The 23,554-nt window shown below is 45.2% G+C and overlaps 3 protein-coding genes and 1 long non-coding RNA gene across 6 annotated transcripts; 1 reads left to right on the top strand and 3 right to left on the bottom strand.

Annotated features, from left to right (window-relative positions):
- Positions 1–470: 470 nt before the first annotated feature.
- Positions 471–4,910, bottom strand: LOC112895224 (U-box domain-containing protein 34-like). Its single transcript, XM_025963160.1, has 9 exons — positions 4,742–4,910; positions 4,525–4,655; positions 4,322–4,437; positions 2,822–2,943; positions 2,429–2,718; positions 2,230–2,331; positions 1,626–2,054; positions 764–1,513; positions 471–671 (listed from the first exon to the last, which is right to left on the bottom strand). Exons 1-9 carry the CDS (start codon positions 4,908–4,910, stop codon positions 471–473), a joined length of 2,310 nt encoding a protein of 769 aa, XP_025818945.1.
- Positions 4,911–6,467: 1,557 nt separating this feature from the next.
- Positions 6,468–12,177, bottom strand: LOC112888913. 2 transcript variants are annotated; one of them, XR_003227964.1, is made up of 3 exons: positions 11,890–12,177; positions 8,110–8,535; positions 6,468–7,238 (listed from the first exon to the last, which is right to left on the bottom strand). It is a non-coding gene; the product is annotated as an uncharacterized LOC112888913 (long non-coding RNA). The 2 variants fall into 2 exon arrangements; XR_003227963.1 differs by lacking the exon at positions 11,890–12,177 and adding an exon at positions 10,161–10,298.
- On the top strand, positions 6,972–11,313 carry LOC112888901 (U-box domain-containing protein 52-like). 2 transcript variants are annotated; one of them, XM_025955298.1, is made up of 8 exons: positions 6,972–7,188; positions 7,808–7,887; positions 8,134–8,255; positions 8,350–8,529; positions 8,749–9,067; positions 9,226–9,324; positions 9,424–9,852; positions 10,191–11,313. In XM_025955298.1, exons 1-8 carry the CDS (start codon positions 7,011–7,013, stop codon positions 10,953–10,955), a joined length of 2,172 nt encoding a protein of 723 aa, XP_025811083.1. In that variant the 5' UTR covers positions 6,972–7,010; the 3' UTR covers positions 10,956–11,313. The 2 variants fall into 2 exon arrangements, with proteins under 2 accessions (XP_025811083.1, XP_025811073.1); XM_025955288.1 differs by having other exon boundaries at positions 7,011–7,188; positions 9,223–9,324.
- Positions 12,178–13,097: 920 nt separating the features above from the next.
- Positions 13,098–19,891, bottom strand: LOC112892827 (aminopeptidase M1-A). Its single transcript, XM_025959943.1, has 19 exons — positions 19,542–19,891; positions 18,953–19,098; positions 18,771–18,873; positions 18,164–18,350; positions 17,980–18,073; positions 17,282–17,435; positions 16,868–16,972; positions 16,668–16,784; positions 15,830–15,943; positions 15,263–15,445; positions 14,845–15,124; positions 14,642–14,763; positions 14,462–14,559; positions 14,208–14,385; positions 14,005–14,119; positions 13,856–13,923; positions 13,672–13,749; positions 13,516–13,590; positions 13,098–13,427 (listed from the first exon to the last, which is right to left on the bottom strand). Exons 1-19 carry the CDS (start codon positions 19,779–19,781, stop codon positions 13,245–13,247), a joined length of 2,640 nt encoding a protein of 879 aa, XP_025815728.1. The 5' UTR covers positions 19,782–19,891; the 3' UTR covers positions 13,098–13,244.
- Between the last annotated feature and the right edge of the window lie 3,663 nt (positions 19,892–23,554).

Raw genomic sequence — 23,554 nt, 5'->3', positions numbered from 1 at the left:
TTGAAAGTTTGGGACCAAGATGACAACCCGAGCCAAGTTCGAGGGCCGGTGGTGCATTTTACTCTTTGAAGAACTAGATGAATACAGACAATGAAATCCTGCAGAGATATGAAAAATCCTCTTCCCATTTCATGCCTTTGTGGCTTTGCCTGAGCTGGTAACTATGACTCCCACTATTGTACTAAAAGGGTTTATGCCACTGTTGTACTCCCACAGATATTTTGATACTGAGAGGGTATATATAGCTTGATCAGTGCCAAAATTGATGACCATTGTCATTGTAACAACACCTCCAACTGAATTACAAAACCGCTCCCCATGATTCTGTGCTTTACAGACAGCTACCCCTTTCTCATTACATGCTGAACAACTTAAAATGACAAACAGAGGCTTCTGTGTGTGTTCGCAAAATAACTTGACGAATATTAACAGTGTTAAATCAAGGAGAGATACGAACCTGCCCCCCAACTTCATGGGTCTGTCGTCTGATCTGGTAGCTGTGACTTCCACTGCTCTATGGCGGCACGCAGCGAGTGGTTCGGGATGATGGACGAGTTCGGGAGCTTGCTCCTCGTGACAGGAGATGTCTTGTGCCTCTTGAGCCAAGCTCTGATCGCGTACTGCTCGTAGGTGTGGCCATCGGCAGCGACATGCGGGTCCTCCATCAGCTCCTGCGCCATGGAAATTTCACTCTTCACAATCTGAAGGCCTGAAGCGAAAGACAGCAGAAGTCGATGCAGCCAAGCTGCAGAGGAGGAACTACCTGTGTTATAGGGCAGATGAAGTGGCTTGGCACACTCAGTTTTGGGTTCCTCAGATTGACAGCAGAGGTAATCCTGTGCAGGATCTCGTCGAGCTCCGGCAGCACCTCCGACTCGAGATCAGGCCTGTCCCTGCATTTCAGGGCCGTGCATTTCAACCCGAGCTTGGCGAACATCTCCGCCTCATCAGCCGGCCAATCGCTCTGAGACTTGTCGAGGATATCACGAAGCCTCCCGTTTCTCACAGCATTTTCCGCGCTCACAATGAGCCCGTTTGGGCGCCTGCCGGTCAGGAGCTGCAGCATGATCACTCCCAGAGCGAACACGTCCGACTTGGGCCGGACGGTCCCGGTCTGCTGGTACTCGGGGTCCATGTAGTACAGGGTGCCGGCGACGATCGTCTCCCTGTACTCCGTCTGCCAGTCCGGCACGAGGTCGGAGAGGAGCTTGGCGAAGCCGACGTCGCCTATCTTGCCAACGTAGTTCCTGTCCAGCAAGATGTTGGCCGGCTTCAGGTCGCGGTGCACGATGGGCTCCGGGTTCCTTGCGTGCAGGAAGGCGAGCCCGCAGGAGACTTCGAAGATGATCTGGATACGGAGGAACCAGTGCAGCTGCTGGCGCCCTTTGTTGTTGAAGAGCTGGTCTTCCAGGCTCCCGTTCTTCAGGTACTCGTACACGAGACAGCCGATCTCTGGACAGAAACCGATCAGCAGAACCAGGTTGGGATGGCGAAGCTGGCTGAGAATCTCGACCTGCGAGCCGCGCAATCGAATTGTTTTAGAGAATTTCTTGTCCATAAGAAAAAAAATTGGTACCAGAATGGTCTCTGCATATGTGTAAATCATGGCATAAACCAGCGGTTACCTCCTTCAAGAATTCATCAGTTCTGTCAATGGAATCTTGCTGAATGACCTTGACAGCTACTTCAGTGTGATCAAGAGTGCACCTGTACACATTCCCGTAGCCTCCCTCGCCAATCTTCCTTGCTTCAGAGAAATTGTCAGTGGCAAGCTGTATATCCTGCTTCGAATACCGCCTGCAAGTTCTGCTCTTCGACAGAATAGCGTCGACGATCTGTGCCCTGTCCTCGGAGATCAGGCTAGTAGCCATTTCTGCCTTGTGCCTTGAATAAGCCTCCCGGGTGAATGATCTTCTCGCGCGCTCGACCTGGTTGAGGGCCTCTAGCTGTTTCGCCTTCTCGTCTGCTACCGTCTGCTTCAAAGCTTCCTCCCATTCTAGTGCGTGCTCCACCTTCCTCGCCTCTTCGGAACACTCAGTAGAAAGCACCTGAATCTGTGACATCATGATAACATGGATGTAGCAAGTTTAGGGCGTACAGTACAAGTACAAGTTATTCAGTGGAGTTTATGCAACACAAAAAAAATGTATTGTATTTTAATAGCATGGACAATTGGGCATACAGTTAGCTTCATCAAGTTATGAAGATGACTCAGAGAAGAACTCTAACCTTTTTCTTAGCATTGACAAGTTCTACACAGGCTTTATCATATACCACTAAGGTATCCTGCAGCTCCTTCCTTAGTTTCGCCACTTCGTCTACAGATTGGCACTGTGGGAGTAAGGTCAGAACAACATGTACTTTAGCATGTCCTGGAAAAAAGCAACTACACCAAAAAAATTTACGTGTAATAATACATAGATCTGACCTCTTCGCTTGAGTTTGAAGTAGCACAAGGAGCTTCCCCCAAGGAGCTAAGAGAATCATAGTTTTTACTCCCTTCCGTTTCTGCGGCGTTTGCTACCGAACTTTCTGAAGCAACTTGCTCTGAACTTCCTGAGCTTGGAACGACATTAGAAGCACTATGCGAGCTGTGGGCATGGGAGAATGCATCAGAATGTGCCTCATCATCAGCAAAGTTGTCAAACAGTAGACTCCTGTGTGATTGTTCAAATGTTTCATGACTGATCGCCTCAATCCTCAAGTTTGCGTTAGACTCTGCGGCAATCGGTATCCGAAGACAAATGAGCATATCAAAACAAGCAAAAGGAAGCACAGCGTCATGCGTATAAGGCTGAAGATTTGAGGGCTCAGAACACACCGCTCGTTTGAGGATGTCTTGCGAGTTTCATAATAAGTCTCCGCTTGGACACGACGAACACATTGCAAGAATTCTGCGTTGCCTGAATGACAGTGCTGGGGACATCTGGGATGCTCAGCACCCTGCAAAATGGACGGCAGAGCAACAGTTAGTGACTCGGGGCCTGTTTAGATCCCCTCCAAATTCCAACTTTTTACACTCTCTCTCCATCACATCAATTTTAGGATACATGCATCGAGCAGTAAATGTATGTAAAAAAAATAACTAATTGCACAGTTTAATTGTACATCACGAGATGAATCTTTTAAGCCTAGTTAGTCCATGATTAGATAAAATTTGTCAAATACAAACGAAAGCGCTACAGTACTCCGGTTTATAATATTTGCAATTTGGGGTGCATCTAAACAAGGCCTCGTTCAAAAACCACGGTATGCACATATACAATACCGCTCAGGATTTGTAGGTGCATAGGTGATAAATATGATTGGATTAATTGATGTTTTGCCATTGTTATGATATGAATTCACAGGCTTTGCCATCCTGGCCCACTTTCAGTGACCCAAGTGGTCCCGCAGATCAATGACAAAGTAAATGTCACTCATGGTAAAAATGTAAATCTATGAAAAATAGTGAAGCAGAACCATAATGCAGGCCCTTCATTAGTTAATAGACGCAATTACAATATTGACAACGGAGGAAAATCTTTGTGAATCAACAAGGACCGTAAAGTCAAATTGATGGAAGCCAGCACCAAAGGTAAAGTACTACACTGCATACCAATAAGCATGAACTCCACACTCCACTGTACATTTCCACCTAAACAGATTTGGCTGCTGAGTGTGAAGTCAGGAATGTAGCGCGATTTTTTTTTGAAAGATCTCCAACATGATCGTTGACCGTGCACCATACCCTCACGGAAATGGAAAACCTCGATGACATGGTAGATGGTGCAGTACATGCATAACAGCCAAAGCTGGGTGACTTGAGATCTACTGATCTCACCGAAAAGGTGCACTTATTTAGTTGTGTCATTGCACCGTGTGCCTTTCAAACCCAACCCCAACCAAAAAGGGAAAATTTATAGTAAAAGAAGCCGATCTTTTTTGTTGATCGCCTTTAATCTAATCATAATCAAGGCTGCACAGTGGCATTACCCCGCCCCTACCACGGCCATGATCCATGAATTCAGTGCTAGCAGCCAGAAAGGACAAGTAAATACTAGATCATTTTTCTGGGAAAAAAAAAGCTAACGATCACTAGAGAGACCACGGTGAATTCAGCCGGAATCTGGCCATGGTTCGTGGGCGGAGAAGGGATCGAGGCGACGGACGTCACCGGCCAGAGTGGCGGAGGATGGCCGCCGGCAGGTAGAGTCGATAAAGGAAGCAGCGGGGAGGAAGAAGACACTGAACGGCCGTCGGATGGCGATCGAGTGGCTAGGAACCTCTCGCTAGATGGACCATTTCGTTTTCTTGAAAAAATTAAAAAAGAAAAACTCACCTCCGGAACCAGCGGAAGGACGCCGAGCCGAGCACGAGGCTCCGCACGCGGGACTCGTGCGCGTACCGCAGCAGCGCCTCCGCCACGCCGTCGCCTTCCACCACCACCGTCTCCACCTGCGCAACCAAACCACGGCGACGCTAAAAATGCGAGCTTTCTCTTGTTAGCGGATATGATTCTCTGCTGCTTGCGCGAGCACTCACGGCGACGTTCGCGCGGCCGCAGTTGAGGTGGCGGAACGGGAGGAGCGCCTCCTCCGCGCGCGCCCGCCGGTCCCGCGCGTACGCCTCCGCGGGCTCCCGCCCCACCAGCGCCACCGGCACCCTCTCCCCCGCTGCGCCGCCGCCGCCACAACAAGCGCATGTCAGCTCGCGCCCATTTCGGAACGGTGAACAGAACAGGACCGAGATGGATGCTTACTGGGGGAGGGCACGTAGGAGAGCGTGGGGATGACGTGGACGAGGGCGACGGCGGCGGCGCGGCCGTCGTCCGGGAGCCCCGCGGCGACCCACCGCGTGGCGAGGCGGCTGCCGCTGCCGCCGGGGCGCACGGCCACGGCCACGGTCGGCGGCGGGCCGCCCGAGGCCATGCGCGTCCCGGCGGTCTGCGGAGTCTGGAATAGTCGCGCTGCCGCGAGGAGGGGAGGATGTGGAGGCGGCGGCTGCGGGCTGCGGCGGGCGGGTCGCGCCGCTCCGCTCGGGGCGGCGAGCGAGGCGCAGGTGGGGTGTGTTTGAGAGCGCGCGGGAATCCTCTCTGGTTCGGCTCTGCCTGCTCGCTTGGGAAATGGGTGGCTGTGGTGGGCACCAGTGTCAGTGCCTCAGTGGGGCAGATGGCCGTGTGCTTCTTGTTATGGTAGGTAGTTCTTTAGTTTGTTGAATACAAGGTTTGTGTCTATTTTTTTTTCTAATGCAGGGTTTGTGTCTCGTGCAAATTTTAGTATCGAAAGTCTTCTTGGGTTGTTTAATGCCAGGTTTTTCTGATAGATTTTAGAACTTGCGTCCCAATTCGTAAGCTTTTCAAAATTTGGGGTCGCTCAAGGTCAGTTGCATGTAAGCGTCAAGTTATGAAGGTCCATTGCCTGCGAGCCAGGTTGTCAAACTCTGAAAGTCTTGCTTACTGAAACAAATATGCTCTAAGTTTTATTTTGGTTTTGTGCTCAGGTACCAAGAGTAAAGTCTATTGGCGGTCCTTAAATTTGTCAGGGACTATAGTATTTGTTCATCAAAATATCAATAACTATGCCTCAAATTTGTGGGCTCCAACCTTGTTAACTCTGCCAGATCTAAATATCAATAACCAGTAAGTATATATATATATATATATATATGTTTGCCTATGTGGTATGTCAGTATGGCTATCTCCCTCTCCAACCAGACAATTTGGCCGCTGGACGGCTCTATAGTTTCAAGGACCTTAGGGCGAACCTGGCGTTTAAATAACGGTACAAATAGATATTGATGAGTCACGATATAGATCACGTAATATAAGTTAACTTATAGCAACGTATTTCTAATTTGATCGGAACAATGCCAACATTACAACAGAACTTATAAAAGAACAAAACAAATCATTAAGTTAAAATGAGAAGGATGATAAACGAAGGGCCCCTGAACTCGTACAAAATAAAGGCATACGATGGCCACAAGTGTTGATTTTAGTATTAACATATCTTTATGTTGACAAGGAACAAAAATATTTGTAAAGTAAATGTATTGCAATCAACAACAAACGAGAAAATTGAACACTAGCTAATTAACATAGGTGTGTTTGGAGTCTGCGATGTCTGACAAATAGCGGCTGCGAGCAACGCATGCATATTAACATGAACAAGTAGAAATATAGGAATAATCGAATAGATATTGAGCTGAATAATTTGTGTGTACATGTACATTGGCGCCGGATAATTTTACACCCCTAACTAGCTGGGATCCTATACGGTCGCACTTTTGGCCTACCCCTAGAGACCCTTGACTATGGAGGCTGGGGATGATTCTTAGGAAATGACATGTGCTGTCCCATCCATTTTTCTACCGGATGCCATCTGGGCACAACAGTGGTACAAATGATGAGTCGGAAACATAAACTCTATTGAAGGAATTCAGATACAAACATGTTGCAGCAGCAGCAGCAGCACATGTACTCTTCGTTAAGAAAAATGCAGCCACTTTGTTATTAATTGGAAAAATATATATGTGCTGAAAAAAACAAATACAACAAGAATTCTGTTTATGAAGCGATGACAGGCAGGCACAAACTCCGTACAGTGACAGTACCGACAGTCATGATCATGAGTCATGAACAAGCAGACACAGGCCTTGCCTAGAAATAGATGAATGGACACAACAAAACACGAGCTGCAAAGTCCTCGCAACAGCTTAGCCACACAAAAATAGGCGAAAGCTCATGATCCAAAGTTGGGGAAACGGCAAAACCTCCTGGAAACGCATCTACACTTTTGGGTGGCTCCATGGCAACAGAAAAACGGAGGAGGGAGGTTAGGGACGAGCAGGACAAAATAAGGCGAGGAGAGAGGAGGAGAGACAAAATCCCCCTTGTCTCTCTCTCCCCTCCGTTTCGCCTCTTGCAGCCTCCTTTCTTTGCTATCTGTTGTTGGGGTTCGTCGGTTCTCGCTTGGGTTAGAAGCTGATTGTTGCTCGAGGAAGAAAGAGAGTGGTGCGCACCACCTAAGATGTTCGCCTCGGCGTTCGCTGTGTCGTCTTCGTATAGCGCTGAGCAAGAGGCGACTGCAAGGGACAGCTCCGTCATCGTGGCCGTCGACCGGGACAAGAACAGCCAGCAGGCGGCGAAATGGGCGGTGGATAAGCTCCTGTCCAGGGGCAGCACGCTCACGCTCGTCCATGTCAGGGGTAGGCATCTTTTCAGAATTCAGCCACTCAATGTGAAATGTATGAGTTTCCTGCATCAAACCATCAACATATGAGTAAAATTCGATTGCCTTTCTTCATCAAACAGCCTCTAAACTAGGATAATGCATGATCATAAGGTGCAGGATGAAAAACCATCAATTGCGTACTAGCTGATTTTAGGATTAAGTGGGTAGCCTGTAAATGATGGTAACCTAACCTAAAAGCTTTGTCTGTCTGTATTCCCTCAAAAAAAAAAGCTTTGTCTAGTTGCTTTTCGTAACAATTTGACTACCTTTTGTCTGAGTTCAATGCACCGATGAAAATTTCACAAGAATTTATGCATATTCCTTGGTAGGATGATGTGTGTTGCATTGTTGATTCAATTTGCTGTACTTGCAACACTTATGAACATTCAATATCCAGTAGCCTTCATTGCTATATTTCCCAAGCTAATTGATAGGCATTCATCGCTACATGAAACCAATTTCAGGAACTCCTCATTTGTAACGAGGCAAATTTAAACTTATTCTCATGTTCAACAGTCCACTTTATATCCTAGAAAGAAAAGGAGCAAAATTTGATTTATCAACACTTTCCTTGTTTCATGACCATGCTGCAGCTGAAGGAGGCAAAGATGAGGGGGACGCAGAGATAACACAGCTCTTTATCTCATTCAGAGGTTATTGTGCTCGTAAAGGTGTAAGTGCCAATTGAAAACTACCTTTTATAGATGTGGTAAATGCTAGACCGAGTTTATAACTGAAGAATATTTTATCTGGAACATAAACATCACCCTAACTATGTAGTTAACTGAAAATACCTAAAGTGGTCAAAAGTTTTAATGTTAAAATAAGAGTAATTCAATTCTGGAGGAAGAAAAATATCCAAACGGCATGGAATTACTGTAAAGAAAATACTTACTCTAATGCCATCTGTAAATCACAGATGCATCTGAAGGAGGTCATCTTGGATAACAGTGACATCTCCAAAGCAATAATTGAATATGCCACTAGCAACGCCATCACAGACATTGTCGTTGGGGCATCAACTAAGAACACATTCATCAGGTACATGACATGCTTACTCCACTTCCATGGTTGCACACCTTCGCATCCAGTTAATGCCTATACTGATAGCAGCCATGATCATTATACCATGCAGAAGATTCAGAAATCCTGATGTCCCAACATGCTTGATGAAGATGGCACCCGATTATTGCACGGTGCATGTCATACACAAGGTGAAAGCCATCCAGGTGAAGGCAGCCAAATCTCCAGCACCCTTTGCCACTCTCCCTCCAAAGCAATACTCCCAACCAATCATAGAGTCCGATGCCTCAAGGTAAGTCTATGAGGATAAATGCACTTTGCTTGTTACATTGTGTAGCCATGAAAGAAACAGGATTCGCAGTAATATGAACACTTTCATTATTATAATTGTGAAATAGCATAGACTTTCTTAGTCATGCCATTCTTTGCCTTCAAAACTTGCAAACATCCATGTTTTAAGAAAAAAGGATTGTTAATATCAACTAAAAAAATCGTTTTGACTTATGAGTAGAGCTTCAAGAGGGGACTGGAAGAAAACTTCTCATTCTCATACATCATCTCCGATGGCAAGTAGAAATTCAGTGGACCGATTATCTGCCTATGCAAAGGCCCCATCAAGGGATAGGCCACTTACTGGAGCTAGGACAGCACCCCAGAAGGATTTTGACGATTACATTGATTTTATAGCACCACCAAGGCCCTCAGTGACTCGTAGCTCCTTTTCTGACGATATTGATTTGGCAATGAGCATGGAGTTACCATCCATAGACTTTGCTGAATCCATGGAGCTCTCCTCGGCAATGTCCATGGAAAGCTTAAGTTCTGCCGGGGTAAGTTCCGTTATAACATCGTGTGTGTTTTTTTTTGGGCAAGTGTCGACATCAAGTTACTGCAGTTAATAAGACATTTGCACATTAATTGCTTCACTTCCCAGTATGGGACTATATCATGGCACAAACTCTTATATTGTTTCTCATGGAACTAGAAGGATGTCGAAGCTGAAATGAGACGGCTGAGACTAGAACTGAAACAGACAATGGAGATGTATAACTCTGCATGTAAGGAGGCTATTGATGCTAAACAGAAGGTGTGTTTGATGCTGCATTGCTAACCTTGAGTATAAATGCCATGTAATTCCTGGACTAACCAAAAAATCCTGCTACAATAAACAATGATGTTACTGCAGACAGCACAGATGCACCAGATGAAGATGGAGGAGTCCAAAAAGTTCCAAGAATTAAGGAATGCTGAAGAGGAAGCTCTTGCACTTGTTCAAATGGAGAAAGCAAAGTGCAGAGCTGCCCTGGAAGCGGCAGAAGCTGCACAAAAGATTGCAGAGCTCGAGGCACAGAAGAGATTGAGAGCAGAATGGAAGGCAAAGCGGGAGGCCGAGGATAGAAAGAAAGCAACTGATGCACTGAACAAAAATGACCTCCGGTACAGAAGATATTCCATTGATGACATAGAAGCTGCAACTCATAAGTTTGACAAGGCGCTCAAGATAGGAGAAGGTGGATATGGACCAGTATATAAAGCAGTGTTGGATCATACTAATGTCGCTATTAAAATCCTAAGACCAGACGCATCACAAGGAAGGAAACAATTTCAGCAAGAGGTAATTATGATGCAGCAATAATAAACTGCTCTAGCCTTGAAATTTTAACGGAAAAGTAATTCATTGGTAGATATGTATCTGTAGAATTTATTATCTAGATATTACTAGGACCCCCATCAAATACCAACAACCTTCCTTTTATTTGCAACAATTTGTTCATGCCCAGGAAGCGGATTGTATTTCTCTTCAGGACACCCCAACCTCCCTAGTACTACTCATTGATTTCAGTCAATACTCATAGTAGCTTGTCAATGATTAACCTATTAATATCCATGACAACAGAAGTGTCATAACTAAGAAGGAATTACCTTTTGAATCGCATGCTCGTGACATTGCAGATTGAAGTGCTAAGCTGCATGCGGCATCCAAACATGGTCCTGTTGCTTGGAGCTTGCCCAGAGTATGGCTGCCTAGTGTACGAATACATGGACTATGGCAGCCTAGAGGACCGGCTCTGCAGACGAGGTAAAACATTGCCTATTCCATGGAGCGTCCGCTTCAGGATCGCCGCCGACATTGCAACTGGACTTCTCTTCCTCCACCAGGCGAGGCCAGAACCACTTGTCCACCGGGACCTAAAGCCTGCCAACATCCTCCTCGACCACAACTTTGTCAGCAAGATCAGTGATGTCGGGCTTGCAAGGCTGGTGCCACAGTCCGCAGCTGATGTCACGCAGTACAGGATGACATCCACGGCCGGCACATTCTGCTACATTGACCCCGAGTACCAGCAGACCGGCATGCTCACCACCAAGTCTGACATATACTCGCTTGGCATCATGCTGCTACAGATCATCACGGCAAGATCGCCCATGGGACTCACGCACCATGTCGAAAATGCCATAGAGAGAGGGACCTTCCAGGAGATACTTGACCAGACAGTGACGGACTGGCCGGTGGAAGAGGCTCTGGAATTCGCAAAGCTGGCGTTGCGGTGTGCGGAGCTACGGAAGAAAGATAGGCCGGATCTCGGGAAGGAAATCCTGCCGGAGCTCAACAGACTGCGTAATCTTGGGCATGAGTACGAGGCTTCCCAGGTCAGCAGCGCAAGCACAAACTGTTCAAGCTCCGCACCATACAGTTTCAGTAACGATGACATATAAATCCTGTAAGGACGAAGCATCCAGTGCAAGGCGGTGATGCAAACCAAGCATACTTAACTGTATAGAGTATGGACAGACACAAGGGTTGCCTTTGGGCCTGGTCTGGAAAATCCGCTGCTGTCTCTGCCTGTACAGATCCTAACTCGCTCAGATGAGATGATCAAGGGCAGCAGCATCTGATGATGGGACCAAACATAGTTTCGGTCAACCAGAAGAGATTGTTAGCGTGTAGATAAGGGGGAGCATACAAAGGAAACTTAAGGTGTGCGTGTATGTAAAATGGCAATTGCAAATTTCATTTTACTGTAACATCAGCCTCAAGTTTTCAACTATGGTTTGCCTCCTTTATTTTCCAACACACATGATTCCTGAGAATTTTTTCTGGCTTGCTTTTACCTCTATCTCAGCTGCATGATAAATTGATAACAATAGGAGCATTTCCACTCTCAGGTAACCACTAGCCAAACTAGCAAAAGCTGGGCACCCACACCGTTCCCCAATTTCATTTTGCAATGCACAATGTTACGTTGAACAGGTATGAGATTCACAAGTCATCTCAATAACCCAAAAAAGTACCAGAAAAAACCGCAAAAAAACAAACTATAGCGTGCCCGCTTGTCATCGTCAAGCAGGCGCATGCTATGACAGTTATTAATAATCGAATCAACTACCTAGAGTGGAGCGCCAAACAAACGCAATACTTGCATCTCTAACATTCATAATATATCCTGTCGCTGATGAGAAGACGAAAGCAAAATTGACCTCCGACTCCGATATCCCGCACCTATTCCTTCTGCCATCACCCCCAATCCAACACCGACCTCCTCTCACATTGGGGGTTTTGGTTTGGGAACCGCGGCGGCGGCGTTGATGTGCGTACCGGGGAATCTCCCGCGGAAGGGAAGGGGGCGAGCGGCGGGAGGGTATGGCTTACACGACGGGCCCGTGGGGGGCAGCGGACGGAGGGAAGCCTGGCGACAGTTGGGCCCGACGAGGCGAAGAGAAGCGAGGCGGCGCACATGTTCACCGCCCGGCCGGCTTCTTCGTAGCCTCGTAGGCGCGGCCGCATGCTCCGCCGTAGGTGTCGAACGCGGCCGGGGTCAAGCACCTCATTGGGCCGTCCGCATTAGTCAGTGGTCATCCTCAAAGCCGCACGCCGCCGTGGGGCAGATGGCCGCAGCCGCCCGGCCAGTAATGGTCGCTTGCTACGCAACGGCCTGACGCTTCAATTGACACCGAGGCTGACAAATCTTCCGCGTCCTTCCGAAATTTGAATAATAAAAATTAACACGAAATAAATGTTTTCGTCCTTCAACTTCAATTCAAGGATTAAATTTATCCTTAACTTTCAGAACTTTATCCTTATACTTATACTGATATTATATTTTATAATAACAAGATTTATGAAAAAGTTTTTTTTACTTTTGGTTTCTTCCCCCTTCGAATGTTTAATTTGAAATATGGAATTTTATTTACCTATGCATTGTATTGTATTGCGGATGTATGGAGAGTAAAATTAAAACTTTATTGCATAACTATGTACCAATATATAAAATATGATGAAAAGTTAAGCGAACAGTGACAGAAACCGTGGAAATAGGGGAGGAAAAAATTAAGGGTAAAAAGGATCTTTTACATTTATCTTATATTATTATAGAATATAATATCAGCTTAAAAATGAGTTTTATCTCAAAATAAAAGTTAAGAGACTATAATAGCCAATTTAAAAGTTGAGTGACGAACTTTGACCATCAGTATAAATTTAATAGATAAAAATACCTATTTTACCAAAATTAAAAGGACAATCTCCCATCCTTATGATTATAGATGAGTGTTTATGAAAGATCCACGCACATTTTTACCAGCGACTAGTTAAACTGAAGTATATTTTTGCATAATATTTATAAATTGTAGAGTTAGATTTAGTATTTATATTTATTTATAGGTGCTTTCAGGATGAAGGGAAATTCGCGTAGAGTTGTAGACTACTCACGTAAACGGAGGGAGTGATGTGCACTCTCCTACACGATTGGGGACTCAATTTGATATACTTTCGATGGTCTTATTTGAAATAAAATCGAAATTTCATATCTATCCAGAATTGATGCATGAAATGCAGCTGCTGTGAAGGCATAACGGGGAAAAGAAACATTTGTAGCAATCAACGCACAAGTCGGACAAGAAGCATAAAGTCGCACCAGTAACCCTTTATTAATCCACTTCTTCATCCCACAACTTACATCGCAGCCGGCACTACGGGGGCACAGAAAAGAAAGTGCCCATCTCGTCTCACTGCTTGTGAGCGAGCGCCCTAATAACATTGCCGAGGTCGGCCTCGCCCTTGATGCTCTTGACCCATTGGGCGTTGATCCTCACTCTCTCGATGCTCTGCTTCACGGTCCTGGCGATGCTCGCCTTGGTTCTGCTCTTGAAGAACTCCTCCGCCTCATCACCCTTCTCGTCAGTGGCCAGCTGAAACCATGTTTCATGACGTGTCAGAACACTATAATGTACATGGGCTACAAGAGAGACGAGATGTAGGCAAGGTTATGCTGCGTACCGGCGAGACAGTTATGTTGACGAAGTAGGTGAGCAGAGTTCCAGAGTAGGCTCCTAGTATGTAGTCCCAGTTTTCCTGAAATCATAGCCGTCATGGAGTTAGCATACAGGAAAGACAAAGTTGCAAAACCAGCCAAGGAAAAATTAGGATGAATACCTTCAGCCATTGCCATGCCACCTCGTGTGCCCCTGAACACACCCCTCTAAGCAAAAATATCGCGTCCTGATTCCTTACCTGCATGTGCAATCACCAGAAGTTATCATGTGGAACTCAGAGCTGAGTGACTCACGCAATAGTACCAATTCACTTAGCATAAACGAAAAAAATGAAGAATTATTACCTCAGGTGATAGTATGAAGTCCAATGCTTCCCGAACAATAACAGGGTCAGGGCATGATGCCAAAGAACCTACAAGGAAGAGAGTCAGAAATTTAATGAGGTCCAGCAAAAAAAACATGCTCACGTTTAAAGGGTATACAAAAAACCCACCTAACACACGAACTTTCTCCTGACTTAGATCAGTTTCTCTGTATATCTTTAAGAGTGATTCATAGCCAGTCTTATTCGATTTGTTCACTGTCTGCATTAAAGCAACATATGCAGCCTACAAAACAAAACAGGATCAATAAGCAGACTGTGGACCTTTTCGTAGTTAGATATAAATACAACATGAATTCCGTTAAGATGCTAACCTTTCGAACATCTGGAGGGAGGAGTGGTGTCTCTCTGTCTTCCAGAAAGACATTAAATCTACGAACAGCTTCATTTATAGTAGCCTCATGACCGAGTTCTGCTAGAGCAGTTAAGAGTGTACCTCTTAACAAAGCATTCAGGTGGCCCTCACCACTCTTAGCATCCCAGCCAAGTTTCCTGCAAAGGATTTCTGAAATGTTAGGCAAGATCTCAAGTATAAAACGTTCTTACAATAATAGAGCAATATACTTACTGTGCAAACGGCTCAAGGAAGTCAATTAGGAACTTCTTCAGACTACCCAACTCCTCTGGAGCAGCAACAGCCATCATCTCGGCAATGTTCAGACTTGTCTATAGGGCCAAATAGTTTAAATTGCTTAGGGGAAACAATTCCGAGTACATGAAAAGGACTTTTCAAGTAGAAGAACATTACCGTGATTACATGTGCAAGAACAGTATACTCAGTCTCATCCTTGTACGCAGCAATCAAATGCAGTAAGGAGACTAGCTTTTGTTTGCCAGCCATACAGAGGGCATAAGCATCATCAAGTACACCTGTTAAACAAATTAACAATGTAAGAACAGTTGGATAGGGTAAGACCAATATGCTTGAAAGAAGATATTGAGAGAATTTACCATATCTGTCTGCTGCACTCAATTTGTTTGTTTCAATTGCATACCGAAGTCGGGATGCAAGTTCTTCATCATAGCTCACTCTATAGAAGCTGGTCTGGTTGACATTAAGTTTAATCCAGAAGTTGTCTTTCTTTTGGCATTCCATGAGCCCTGACAAATCAAAATCTTCTTGTTTCCCATCAAAAAGGAATTTCTCTTGGCGTGAGTACGAACAGCAACATAGTGTGACAGGAACCACCCATTGCCCAACTCCTGTGGACCCACTTGAAAGAAACTGTGTCTGCAAGAAAGGAGATCAAAAGGTTTTCAGAAAGCCCCTAACTGTAGACTAAGTCTGATCTTGCAAACTGAGAAGACAGCATGGAAAGTTTACAGGATTTTGCAAACATGTCTCCACAAAAATTAACCTACAACATACCTGCTCCAGCTGTAGCTTTCCATCCTTGAGTTTCACACTGACAACAGGGTAACCTTGCTGTTTTGTCCATGAATGCATCAATGTTCGAACTGGTTCACCAGACCCCTCTTCAAGGGCAGCCCACAAGTCCTCGGTCTTTGCATTTGAATATGCAAATCTTTTGATGTATGCAGCCAAAGATTTCTAGCAAAAAGAACAAAAAGATAGCTTCTGGTTACCAATATGAAGATGTTCTCATTCACAAATGGCAGCCAATATAAAATTGATGTGTATTTTGCAATAATGTGTTCTCAAAGAATAACATTAATGCAATTAAGATTATGTGTAGCATGTTTCCCAATTGCCAAAGTATATTAAGGAAGAAAAAACACATTAAAGTACTAACAAAAGCTTATGAGCAGAGGCTGAAGATTGCCTCAATTATCTAAAAAAGGCTAAGAAGCTGATATTTCAAAAGTAAACTAACCATATTGCAACCACTTATTAATTATTCAATTATTGCTTCATTCTGTGCAAATATTTTATTTGAAAAAACAATGAAGAGAATAATATGAATAAGAATCAAACCTGAAAGACCTCAGCCCCAAGATAGCTTTGCAGCATCCGAATGACAGAAGCTCCTTTCCTATAGCTTATAGCATCAAAAATCTCATCTATTTCATCAACATGATTTATGTCCACCTGAAAATAATATATTATAAGCCACATGATATGTGCACCGATATGCAAGGCAAGTTTTAAATATGCATTGATTGTGCCATTTAGACTGTGTGATCACTATTTAGTAGTGTGCCCCAAGTCTGCACAGATAAAGGTTATCAATTTTCAGAACAGTAATAGCTTAAGTGCTTAACACAGTTTCCAGAAATACTAGAAATGTAGGAACCCATTGACCTTTTTAATTTTCATTCAAATCTTCAGCCACCTGATTGTTTTGACTGATTAGAAATATGCTATTGCCACATAAAATATTCTAATTGCATGCTGGCATCAAAGTTTTCCATTGTACAACCATATGTCCTATTCATCATCAGAATACTTTCATGGTATTTTAATTCATATTGTTGCTAATATATAACAACCAAAATTAGACTTAAAGTTATGTTAGAGACTAGCAGGTACCAGGTTAAACATATTTCAGAACATTCATATAACATAAACTTCAATGGGTGTATCCCAACTTCAGTCCCAATAGTCATCCACCAATGTTTCCCATTAAATAAAGGTGTAGTGAATATAAAGCCAATCTTATTGATTTTCTAGACTGTTAGAATTAGACAAGCAATCAACCCTCACATCCATGTATCAGACCTTCAAATACACTTAGAATGTAATTTATATCTCTGTAAATTCCCACAGATACAGTCATAGCATTGCACACAAGGAATGATAAATTTTTTATTACCTCAATTGGATGTGATCCTGCAAGAGCATCCAACTTGAAACCTGTTGTAGATTCCTCTAGAAATTGAGTCCAAACATTCCATTCAGGAAAGAACTGATCTGCAGCTAAGTAAGACACCTGAAATGAGAAAAAAAAAAGGGCATATGAGCAACATACAGATATGGAACTTTTCAACTAGCTTTTTTGTTCTAATTTATTACCCAAGTCGCAAAACCTTCATTAAGCCACAGGTGTGTCCACCACTCCATTGTCACAAGATTTCCAAACCATTGATGAGCTAATTCATGTGCTACAACAACAGCAACCTGGAGAGAATAGACAAGAATGGAATAAGCAAAAAAGAAGTCAAAGGTTGGTATGACAGCACATGACAATCAAACAGCTACTGCATGTCTGAATCAAACCTACAAAATATTATAACAGCCTTCTGCACTAATTACTAAGTATTAAATTGGTTGGAAAAAAAGAACTAGTTGCATAATCAAGTTCAGCATTGCCCACTATGGCCAATTCAAATTGTTTGATGTGTCTTGGGACAATACTAATTACGATAGTGAATCATATAACCAGCTAAGTGAAAATAATTAAAACAATAAAATTTCATAGTGGCCAACCCGTTGCTTATTGGCAGCTGCAGAGTGTTTCTCATCAAATAGCAACGCTGTTTCACGGTATGTAACCAAGCCATAGTTCTCCATTGCTCCAGATGCAAAATCAGGAATAGCAATCATGTCCATTTTGGGGAGAGGGTATGGCACAGCAAAATACCTGCAAACATAAAAAATTCATCATCAGATGAAACCACAAAGAGCTTTAGCTGTGTAACATTACACCAAGCAGAGGATGAGATGTGGGTGCCTCAAAAGATCATCAAATTTACAAGAGTGATGTAATTTGAAAGGTTTTGGAAGAGGCATACAGTTGAGTAATGATCAAAGCACAAAACATCTTTTACAAATTTGGGAAGGCTTTAAGCCATGGGTCCTATTTTGGGAACGCCAATCAACATTGCATTAACAACATTGGAACATGTAAATGCATAATGTAACTATAATGTAAAACACATTACGTCCAGAAATGAGCTCTGAGCCCATAATGTAACTATACTTGAATGTCAAGAAATAAAGCCTACAATGGAATGCATTCACAATTTCACATAGGCCCAGCATGTAATAAAGTCAATCAACCTATATAGAACTTATATTTGCAGATTCGTCAGGATCAAAATTCCAAAGTAACATAATTCGGTTAAAGAAGCAACAAAAATGTCGGTGATCTTTCCAACAAATAACAGGGATCATGAGAAAATTACTCCTTGAAGAGGACCAATGTCTTCAGGGCAACCTCTAGAGCAAACTTTCCCTGGGCGCTCTTACCAACTTGTGTGTAAACACGGACCCTAGTCCCTGTAAAGGAATGAAGAATAAGTCAAGTTTCAAAGCATGAACCACCATAATAGAGAGATGGATGTTAATGTGAAAAGGAAGTTACAGTACCATCTGTGGTGAAATCTTCCACATAGTCAAAAATGCCAACAATAACAGCCACTAGGTACGTTGACATTATTGGAGATTCTTGGAAGTAGACTGTTTTGGTAGGACCATTGACCTTCTCTTCAATGACTGGCATATTTGACAAAGCAACGGTCTCAGAAGGAACTTCAAGAGTAATTTTGAATACAGCCTGCAGGGAGGAAGGAATGGTTAGACATAAAATAAAGTTTGCCGTGTAATATAAAGCCACAAACATTCATTCTGGCCAATTATGCATTTGTAAAAACCGGTTGAACCGATGAAGTTAAATCCTAACCATGAAATCAGGATAACACAGGTGAGATCATACAAATGTTCCTAAACGTCAAATCAGAGTAAAATGAATGAGATCATCCATAGACTCCACGAACGGACAACTACAGGGAATCTCAATCTGCATGAGCACATATAAGTCCATGTAGAAAATAGAATTTGTTTTATCCTTTTATCCTTAACACTATGATGCATTGAGGTTGTTCATATTTTTTGTTCAAGGCTTTATACACATCTTCCCTGATGGCAACAGAAGCAAAAGCAAACATCAGGTCATGCAATGCAAGTAAAAGATCACCTTGAAAGCGGGCTCATCCCAACATGGGAAGCAGCGCCGTGCATCAGCGGGTTCAAACTGTGTTACGGCCATGTTCTTCTTCTCCCCATTGAGCTCATACACACTGTAAATAATAAAAGTTGAGTTGTAAATATATTGCTTCATTTGTCCAAATGAACTTAACACTACAAAAAATTGATTACCTTCTGTAGAATCCATGCATCTTATCATTCAGAGTTCCCTGGAACGCAATCGTCAGAGTTCCCTCCCCAAGAGGAAGCACCTCATTGAAGCAAATGATGAGGATCTCATCTTCTGGCACGTTGGTGACCTCCACAGGTTGCAGCACCTGATGCAAAAGGTAACTTGATTCAGAGCGGCTACAGAGCAAAGTGCTAGAACATTGCAGGGAACACACAACTCTGACTAAATCCAAAGAGCTTGGATTACGGAGATCATGAAGCTCGACAAACTGAGGAGCTATGGCCCCAAAAAGCTTGGATCACAGAATCATCCCCGCGTGGGATTTAACTTGTGCGCCTTTGAAGACATCGATCTGGTTCCCTCGATTGGCACACAACGTTGGAGTAGAAGATCGGCTGAACAGACCAAAACGTTGAAGCGACTGGCAGCAAAGCCGGTGCCATCTCATACACAACCCTACCAGACAGCTCCCCGCGACGAATCCACCACACCTAACCCTCTAATCCCCGAAACCCGACACGAGCAGATCAAGCGCTCCCACCCACCCACGCACGCACACCCGGAGCAAGCAAGCGATTAATTAATCACCTGGCCGGACCCCCGCGGCGCGAAGCCGACTCCCCCGGGCGCGACGTCGAGCTCGGCGGCGTTGAGCACGAGGAAGCGCGTGGGCGCGGCGACGTCGAGGTCGACCGCCACGGAGCCCGCGAAGGCGCAGGCGGCGAGGTCGGGCGCGAGGCGCAGGTCGTAGCGCCGCGGCGCCGCGAAGCCGGGCAGCCGCGCCTGGCCCCTGAAATGCTCGGCGCTCTGCTCCGCCGCCGCCGCCATCGACTGCACCGGATGGATGCGGGAGGGAGGAGGAAGAGTTTGCGAAACCTCGGAGACGTCGGAGGGGGGAGGAAGGGAGCTCGATTCGGTGATTAGCCGCTGGCCCCTGGCGAGAGAACTGAAGAAGGGGAAGGGAAGGGGTTAAGCGCTTTGCGATTCGGGACGCCGGTTCCTCCGGCGGGGATCTCGCGGGGGTGGGTGGGCCCCGCCGCCCGTAACGGGTCGCGAAGAGTAGCACGGCACGGCTCGGCTGAGCAGCACAAGATTTTTCTGCGGATCGGTGGGTGGATTGGGATGGAATTTGGATCTTTGGGAACTGGGACGAAGAGGATTTTTTTTCTTCGTGGATTTTGGTTTCTAGTAGTTCTGCTGGGCGTGCTGCAGATAAATGTTGCTCTTATCAGAAAAGGGAAGCGCAAGCCATAGGCCATAGGCACCCACTATATATGTCAAAAAAACCGCAGCCCGGCAGCCCGCCCGAAAGCATGGATTTTTGGCCCGGTCCGAACCCGACCCGGCCCAGCCTTCGTAGTGCCCGGGCTAGCACGGCCTATTAGATTAGATAGTGCCGGGCGTGAGCCGCCACCCTAGCACGCTGGGCGGCCCGGCCCGGTACGGAGAATATAGGCCGGCCCGCTACCCTCCCCAAAAGCCAACAGGTCAGCGGCCCAGCCCAACGGTCCACGTCCGCGGTCCGCCGGCCGCCGCATAACCCCGGCCTCCCCCAGTCCCCCACTCACCCCTGAACCCTAGGCCTAATCCCAATCCCCGCCTAGCCGCCTCGGCGCCTCCTCACCTCCTCGCCTCTCTACTCCTCCTCCACGAGACCTTGCCGTCTCCGCCGCCGGTGACTCGCCTCCGGTTCCCCCTCATCTCCGCTCGTAGGACTCGCCGTCTCGTCTCCTCATCGCCTCGCCTTTCTCTGTCCTCTTCCTCTCCTCCTCCGGCCCCGAGGCCCGAACCCTAATCCCAATCCCCACCTCAGCGCCTCCTCACCTCCTCGCCTCTCTCCTCCGTAAGACCTTGCCTTCTCCACCACTGGTGAGTCGCCTCCGATTCCCCCTCATCTCCGGTGAGTAGAAGTACATGTAGGCCTCGCCGCCTCGTCTCCTCGTCGCCTCGCCTTCCTCTGTCCTCTTCCTCTCCTCCTCCCCCAGTCCAGTACTCCAGTCCACCGCATGCCCGCACCGCATCTCGCCATCGGCCGTCGCGTCTCTCTCCGGCTCCGGGATTCGGCTGCGCAGGCAACCGGCTAACCCTAACCCTAATCCCTAGATCTAGATCTCGAGTTCGTGTTCTTGAATCTTGAGTCTTGACTACCTTTCCCCTTCTTAATTCTTGCCTGCAGGTCTCGTACCGATGCTGCGCGGGGCCGTGCTCGTTAAGGAACGGAGCCGCGGAGGCCGGCTGCAGCCTGCAGCATGCGGCCATCATGATGGACGACATGGAAGAGTACACCATCAACGACGACCTCAAGGCCTGTGGGCTCCCCGGTGACGACGAGGACGACCTGGCGTCCAGCGGCGAGGCATTGTTCGGTAGCAGTGCTGCTCCGATCAATGTTGATGGCGGTGATGATGCTGGTGCTGCTAGAAGTGCAGGTGCTGGGACCCTGAGCAGTCGATGATGCCTTCCTCCATGCCATCTGTAAATACTGGCACTAGCATTCGGGGGAAGCGTGTGAGGTCTGGTGCCCGGAACGATTTTGAGGAGATCTTTGAGACATTGCCCACCGGCAAGAAGGTGAGAGTTGCTGCTAAGTGCCGTCATTGTTCTTATATTCTTTCTGGGCATTCTTCTGCTGGTACTGGGCATTTGCTCCGGCACCAGAAGATATGTTTTGCTAAAACTAAGCATGTTGTTCTAGTTCATTCTCGTTTACAATACAATAGTGATGGTTCTATCCATACATGGGAGTATAAGGCTGATGTTGCTTGTAGAGAGTTGTGTCGTTTAATTGCTAGACTAGATTTGCCTCTCGGTTTTGGTTTCGAAGATGCATTTGATTAGTACATTCGGCGTGCTCACAATCCTCGTTTTGCTAAAGTCTCTAGGCAAACTACAACTAGAGATCTAGAAAAGGATTTCCTTGAGCGTCGACATTCTCTGATTGAATGCTTGAAATCTGTTTCATCTGTTTGCATTACATCTGATATTTGGTCTGATAATGCTAAGGAAGACTATCTTAGTGTTGTTATTCATTTTGTTTCTGCTGATTGGGAGTTAGAGAAGAGAGTCATTGGTCCTAAGCTCATTGATGTCTTCCATACTGGTGCTAACATTGCTGAACGTGTTGAGGCTGTTGTTGCTGAGTTTGGTTTGAAGGATAAGGTTTTTTCTGTCACACTTGACAATGCTTTTTCAAATGCTTGTGCCATGGCCAAATTCATTCCTAATTCATTTCTAAATTGGTTATCTTGGTCCCGACCCTAAACCACTTGATAAAGACAAAGATAAAGCATTGCGTGGTCTCTTGCACCAGCGCTGTGCATGTCACATTATAAACCTCATTATCAAGTCTGGTTTGAAAAGGATCAAGTCTTATCTTGAGTCTTTTAGAACTGAAATTTCTTATTTGAACTCTTCCAACCAACGCATTGCTGAATTTCATAACTTTTTTGCATTGTTAGGGGGGTTCAACCTCGTAAATTTGGTTTGGATATGGATGTGAGATGGAATTCTACTTATCTGATGCTCGAGCACCTTATACCATATAGATATATCTTCTCTGTCTTTATTGGTGCTAATTATGGTTTGGTTAATGGTGAGCCACTACTCAGTGATGGTCATTGGGTTGTTGCTGAGAAGATTATGGAGTTTCTTGAAATATTTTATGAATCAACTGTTGCTTTATCTAGTGTTTACTATCTGTAAGCATCTAGGCCCTCAAGGTATGTTTCGGTGATTAATGACAACCATTATTGTGACTAATGAGTTTGTGCAGATTAATAGATCATTATCGCTCATTTGGTTATATGTCAAAAGAGGCCCCTAATTTTCATTATTCAAAAAGGCGATCTCGGCATTTAACTCAATAATATGTCAAGACTAAGGATCTTTCTAGTCCTAAGTGTCATAAGGTTGAGAAGGACACTTAGGTTAGTATAGGTTTTATAGTTTTTTAGTGATCGCTCTATTAAGAGGGGTTTTTAGGCTTAGTAACTTGAGCATGGACATGGTCATTTGAAAATGGATGCACACAATGGTCACTCAAGTTTCTAGAAGCTCAAATAAGTGGTTCTCAACTTATATCTCAAGAAATATTTGGATTTCATTCAAGACTCAAGTCAGAAAAGGCAAAATCAGAAAAATCCTTATCACCGGATTAACCGACGCCTCAAGTTTTCTATACGTCGGTTAAACGAGGTCAGCAGGTCTGGACAAGTCAATACACCGGTTAAACTGACGATATTTGAAATTGGACGTCGGTGCAGTTGTCCAGAGACTTGGTTTTCAGTTTGATCAATGGACAACTACACTCACCGGTTAAACCGACGATATTTGAAATTGGACGTCGGTGCAGTTGTCCAGAGACTTGGTATTTCAGTTGATCAATGAATGACTACACTCACCGGTTAAACCGATGCAACGACGGTTAATCTGCCCAAGCTGTAACGGCTAGTTTTCAGAAGGGGCAGTTTACATTCACCGGTTAAACCGACGATGACTATTGAGGGGACGTCGGATTAACCGGCGCTACACAGTTTTCTGGCAGCTTTTTCTCCAACGGCTCTATTCGTGTGAGCTGCCTATATATACCCCTCCAATGGGTC

This window comes from Panicum hallii, chromosome 1 (assembly GCF_002211085.1).
Source record: "Panicum hallii strain FIL2 chromosome 1, PHallii_v3.1, whole genome shotgun sequence".
Classification (NCBI taxonomy): domain Eukaryota; kingdom Viridiplantae; phylum Streptophyta; class Magnoliopsida; order Poales; family Poaceae; genus Panicum; species Panicum hallii.
Note: the sequence above shows the minus strand (reverse complement) of the source record. Positions and strands in the feature narration are given on the sequence as shown.

Coding starts and splice junctions, on each gene's coding strand:
- LOC112895224 (XM_025963160.1), bottom strand. CDS start 4,910: ATGGCCTCGGGCGGCCCGCCGCCGACCGTGGCCGTGGCCGTGCGCCCC. Junction 2,944..4,321: donor TCCTTCCGCTGGTTCCGGAG/GTGAGTTTTTCT, acceptor TCCATTTTGCAG/GGTGCTGAGCATCCCAGATG. Junction 2,055..2,229: donor TTGTCAATGCTAAGAAAAAG/GTTAGAGTTCTT, acceptor ATGATGTCACAG/ATTCAGGTGCTTTCTACTGA.
- LOC112888901 (XM_025955288.1), top strand. CDS start 7,011: ATGTTCGCCTCGGCGTTCGCTGTGTCGTCTTCGTATAGCGCTGAGCAA. Junction 7,888..8,133: donor GTTATTGTGCTCGTAAAGGT/GTAAGTGCCAAT, acceptor TGTAAATCACAG/ATGCATCTGAAGGAGGTCAT. Junction 9,853..10,190: donor GGAAACAATTTCAGCAAGAG/GTAATTATGATG, acceptor GTGACATTGCAG/ATTGAAGTGCTAAGCTGCAT.
- LOC112892827 (XM_025959943.1), bottom strand. CDS start 19,781: ATGGCGGCGGCGGCGGAGCAGAGCGCCGAGCATTTCAGGGGCCAGGCG. Junction 18,074..18,163: donor GGAAGATTTCACCACAGATG/GTACTGTAACTT, acceptor ATTCCTTTACAG/GGACTAGGGTCCGTGTTTAC. Junction 14,560..14,641: donor TTCTTGCACATGTAATCACG/GTAATGTTCTTC, acceptor TTGGCCCTATAG/ACAAGTCTGAACATTGCCGA.